Source organism: Prorops nasuta, unplaced genomic scaffold, assembly GCF_024137725.1.
Source record: "Prorops nasuta isolate Cenicafe-Biocafe unplaced genomic scaffold, Cenicafe_Pnas_1.2 PNAS00003, whole genome shotgun sequence".
Lineage (NCBI taxonomy): Eukaryota > Metazoa > Arthropoda > Insecta > Hymenoptera > Bethylidae > Prorops > Prorops nasuta.
In genome coordinates, this window is record NW_027116800.1 from 11447050 (window position 1) to 11452385 (window position 5336).

Below are 5336 nucleotides of genomic sequence, written 5' to 3' on the forward strand. Positions count from 1 at the left end.
ATTCTTTGTCTTCTATATATATATATACAGGGTGTTTCACGTAAGGCGCCCCAGCTCGAAATGAGGACTCAGAGGGCATGGTGGGGGCAGATGCATCTAATTGGCCGCGGAGGGAGAGAGAAGGATTAACGTGGAGAAGGATAGAGCTATCCTTTACTAGACGATACGTCTAGCGTATCGCTGCCCCTCCCTTCCCCGCTCACATCAGTCATCTTTGGTCAACTCTTATCCTCTTTCTCTTACTCTCTCTCTAACCGCGGCCAATAAGATGCATTTGCCCCTACCATGCGCTCTAAGTCCTCTTTTCGAGCTGGGGCGCCTTACGTGAAACACCCTGTATATATTACCGAAAAAACATATTGTCTTAGTAGCCGAGAAGAAAATTTATCAAATATATATTATTTAGTATTTATTTATTGTCATCTATATGTAAATATAATTTTCTTCTATGTAACATTTAGTATTGATATTGAGATGAATCTTTCACGTTTTGAAAATGATCAAAAAGTTGTTTCTAAAAGCTATGTGCCAAGTAACGAAAATAACTTCAGAAGATTTTGAATGTTGGATCCATGAAATCTTTGCTGATGTTTTGGAGTATTCTAAATATTTGTCAAAGATTAACTTTTTTTAAGATAATTCTATTTTAGGGAACATTATTTCATGTTTTCCATAAAAAATGACAAAAGAATGTTTTCGTTTAATTAAAAACCAAGAGTTGGTTGTCATTAAAAATTATTTTATTGCAAACATTAATTTATTTTTATTTAACTGGATTTATATAGGTTTTTCTACCAATAGTTAATAAAGAAACCTTATTTTTAATTAATTACATATACTTATCCTTAAAAATGCTTAAGTGTTCGATGTATGGGACTCTCAAAAATAAGAAAAGTAAGATTATTTCAATACCTAAATTTTTGCATGTATTTATTATCAAGAAGCGCACCGTGTGTGTTTTGACTACCAAATATTATTATTTTAAAATAGCTAGTGTTTCACAGTTGCATTTTACCTATTATTAGCATGACAATGCTGGTACTTATAAGGCTACAATATGATTAGCCATGTTACTCTGCTCTCACGGTGAACATATGCATGCCGCTTTTGCTTAATTTGGAATCTTGCATGCGTACATAAGTGCCCTTGTAGTCTACTGCTATGATCAACTTGATAAAGATGATGTAAAGTCATATAGGTACCTGTATCGTCTGCACCAAAGAATTTTCATTTAAGTATTTATACGATACATTTACGTAGAATGGAACTAATAAAATGTTTTAAATGGGTATGATGAACAAAATGAAAGGATAGAAATATTAACACTTAAAAACAATAAAAATTGAAATTCACCGAAGGCAATAAATTTTTGTTGGTATATTTTTGTAATATGATTTAGACATGGATGGGTTTGCCAGCGCTTACTGTAATTTTCACGTCTAAAGCAATTACTCTCCTGCTATCATAAAAGCAAAACTTCAAGAAAACAGCACTCCACTTGATCAGATTAAAGACTCTTGTAATCTACAAATTTCTTGACTAAAAAGCATACAAGGTAAATGTAATATATCAGTTTGCTCTGCTTGATATATATTTTCTCTCGTCAAGTACTTCTTGGCCCACAAATATAGGACCGTAAATTCCTTAAATTTTAATTTAACATAAATTAATATGTCAACTTGTTACTTTGTACACATTTTAAGCTATATTCTTCTCATACAAACCCGCGCGTTGTTGAGAAACGCATATTTCTCTTTAAAATTTTAATCATAATCAATTACAAAGTATGTTCAGTTAAGGGGATGCATTGCGCGTCGAGAAAGTACTTCCAAATTATCTGCTACAATTTTAAAAATTTGAATATATTCATAGGGACCAAATTGGATCGTATTGATCTGCTTAATTAACCTAAAGGCTTATTTTTTGGATTAAAAAAAAAATTTAAATCGGATATTAATAATATTTTATTTCCCATTAATAATTTCGAAAAAGGGAGCCTTCACGACGCTGCGCCAAACTTCAACGAATAATTTAAGACCAATAGGAAGCAAATAATTCCATAAATGTAGAAGATTTTTTGGAAATACTATTGTAGCGCAACAAAGAAAAATGTGCAAATTTACCATGGTTGCGCTACAATAGTATTTCCTAAAAATCTTCTACATTTATGGGAATATTTGCTTCTTGTTGGTCTTAAATTACTCGTTGAAGTTTGGCACAGCGTCGTAAAGGCTCCCTTTTTCGAAATTATTGATGGGAAATAAAATATTATTAATATCCGATTTAAAATTTTGTTTTTGTTTAATCCAAAAAATAAGCCTTTACGTTAATTAAGCAGATCAATACGAGTCAATTTGGTCCCTATGAATATATTCAAATTTTTAAAATTGTAGAAGATAATTTGGAAGTCATTTCTCGACGCGCAATGCATTCCCTTAAAGACGAAGCTGAAGCTAGCGGCCGATGGCTAGCGGCCGATGCGAGCATTATTGTCGTAACTGTACACGTAGGGGAGACAGGGGCTAGTTGTTACGGGGGTAAGAAGTTACAGATGAAAAACAGGTAAATAAACATATTGTAGAAGAGCATCAATACAAGTAAATGCTTCTTATAACGTCCGCTAATGGATTAAGTATCTTAGTCGCACTAATATTGTCGATGAAGGAAGATATAGGAGTAGCTGCTGAAAATACTAGGTTTGTAAATTTTTCTTGTAAACCTTATTTTTTATTTTTTAATATTATAAATTATTTTATCATATAGAAATTGTGTATATTTATATAAATTTGAAGTTTTTTAATGATCTCAGTATATAATAGAAAAGCCAAATCTTCTTTTACGACTTTTTTTATGCATTAAAGATGTAATTGTGTAGTCGGGGCAAAATGTTATAAATTTTCGGGGCTAGATGTTACGTGTCACAATTGACCTCAAGTTATAGATACCTAGACTCTTAAATTTCTACGCTAAAATTGGTTTATGTTTAAGTCATCGTGTTAAATTATAGATACTTTTATTTAAAACCATAAAACTATTATTATTAATTTATTTTATAGAAAATGCGAGTATATAAGAGAAAAACTGAACGTGGTACACAACCAAAAGAATTATTTGAAAAAGTTGCTCTTATTATACAGGAAGACAATACAATGAAAATTCGCAGAGTAGCGAAAGATTTTGGTTTATGTCACATGACTCTGGCAAGATATTTAAAAAAAAGAAAAATAGCCTTAGATGAAGGAAAATCCATAGATTCTGTTACAATAGGGTATCGGCCAAACAGACAGGTCTTTGATAAACAGCAAGAGAAAATCTTGACCGATTATATAATTAAATGTAGCCAAATTTATTATGGGTTAACTCCAGAAGATATTAGAAAAATTGCTTATGAATGTGCGCTTAAATATCATATTGAAATGCCACAATCATGGCGAATTAATAAAGAAGCAGGTGTAGACTGGTTTACTGCTTTTTTAAAAAGACATAATTCTATGATTTCAATAAGAATTCCTGAAGCTACCAGCTTAAGCCGTGCTACCTCATTTAATAAGACAAATATTGATAATTTTTTTACAAAATTAACTTCAATAATTGACAAATATAAGCTAACTCCTTCTCATATCTGGAACGTAGATGAAACAGGAGTTACTACTGTACAAAAACCGAGAAAAATTATAGCAACAAAAGGAGCTAAACAAGTCGGATCTGTAACTTCGGCTGAAAGAGGTTCTCTTGTTACTGTTTGTGTAGCAGTCAATGCAACTGGAAATTCCGTTCCTTGTATGTTTATATTCCCTAGAATTAGATATAGAGACTATTTTATACGCGATGGTCCACCAGGATGTATCGGTGCTGGGAATAAGTCAGGTTGGATGACTGAAATAGAATTTGAATTATTTCTAAATCATTTCATCGATCATGTAAAGCCATCTATTTCGAACCCTGTACTTTTACTGTTGGACAATCATTGTTCGCACTTAAGCATCAGTGTGGTTGAAAAAGCAAAGAATAATAATATAATATTATTATCATTTCCACCGCATTGCTCCCACAAATTGCAACCACTGGACGTAAGTGTTTATGGTCCTTTTAAAAATTATTGTTCCAATAAGCAAGATGCTTGGCTAAGAAACAATGCCGGAAAGACAATGAGTATACACAATATTCCATCCATAGTAAAAGAAGCTCTTCCGATGGCACTAAATCCGGTTAATATTATTGCTGGATTTCGCAAAACTGGAATTTTCCCATTAAATAATAGTATATTTCAGGAAAAAGATTTTCTTTCTGCCTTTGTCACTGACAGGGTATTAACAGAACAAAATAATGAACAAAGAGATCAAATTTTACCAGTTGCAGGTCCATCTAATCCAGATAAAAATTTATCGCCTGGCCCTATTAATTTTAATCCAGAAGAAATTCGACCGTATCCAAAGGCACCTCCTCGAATTAAGAATACATCACGAAAAAAACGAAAATCTGCTATTTTAACTGATTCACCAGAGATACAATTATTGAAGGAAGAAGAAGATAAAAAGTTAAATAAAAAACGAAAGGTTAAAAGCAAAAAGGAAGTGTGCGTGAAGAAAAAAAAAGTAAAATATAATAATGAAAAAAAAGATGATGAATGCTTTTGTTTAATTTGCTATAAATCGTTTAATGCAAGTAAGCCTGGTACACAGTGGGTTCAGTGTATGCAGTGTGGAAATTGGTGTCACGTTAAATGTGTGAAAGGTGATGTTTTGCATTATATTTGTTTCAATTGTAAATCTGAAGACGATTCTGATTAATTGGTGCATTATTTTTGATCTAATATGTTTAAAACTTTGTAATAATCATATCTTCATTCAAGTTAAACAAATAAATTAGTTAAAAGTTAATAAAGAAAAATATAATTCTGTTTTATTTTATTTACCTTTGCATCCAATTTTAAAGAGACAAAATTTATCACTTTTTACCCCCTATGATGTAACAACCTACCCCAAGACTGGGGCAATAAGTTGCAAGCAATATTATTTAAAAATTATTAAATTAAAGACAGCCTAATAGGTATATAAGAATTGCTTATAGCGGATAATATAGTGTTATGATGTAGAAAGAACAGCATTTGATTTTAATTTAAAATATATGATTAATTAACTAGTTATTTTAAATATAATATAAAATGTCACAACTATCCCCTGCCTCCCCTACCATGTTATGCGCCGCGTAAGTAGAAAACGTATATTCTCGCTAGCGCGCCGTATGTAGTCAGACACACTCTACGTGTCCCAGCACGGAGCGCGAGCAACAAAATAAAACTCTATACCATCTAAACCAAACACTTGATAAACATA

At 31.8% G+C, this 5336-nt stretch overlaps 1 protein-coding gene across 1 annotated transcript; it reads left to right on the plus strand.

Moving 5' to 3' along the window:
* Positions 1–3059: 3059 nt before the first annotated feature.
* LOC136784690 (tigger transposable element-derived protein 6-like) lies at positions 3060–4790 on the plus strand. The gene has a single exon (XM_066745546.1). The coding sequence runs from the start codon at positions 3060–3062 to the stop codon at positions 4788–4790; it is 1731 nt and encodes a 576-aa protein (XP_066601643.1).
* Positions 4791–5336: the final 546 nt, after the last annotated feature.

What these genes read in the sequence shown, in the direction of transcription:
- LOC136784690 (XM_066745546.1), top strand. Translation starts at nt 3,060, where the DNA reads ATGCGAGTATATAAGAGAAAAACTGAACGTGGTACACAACCAAAAGAA.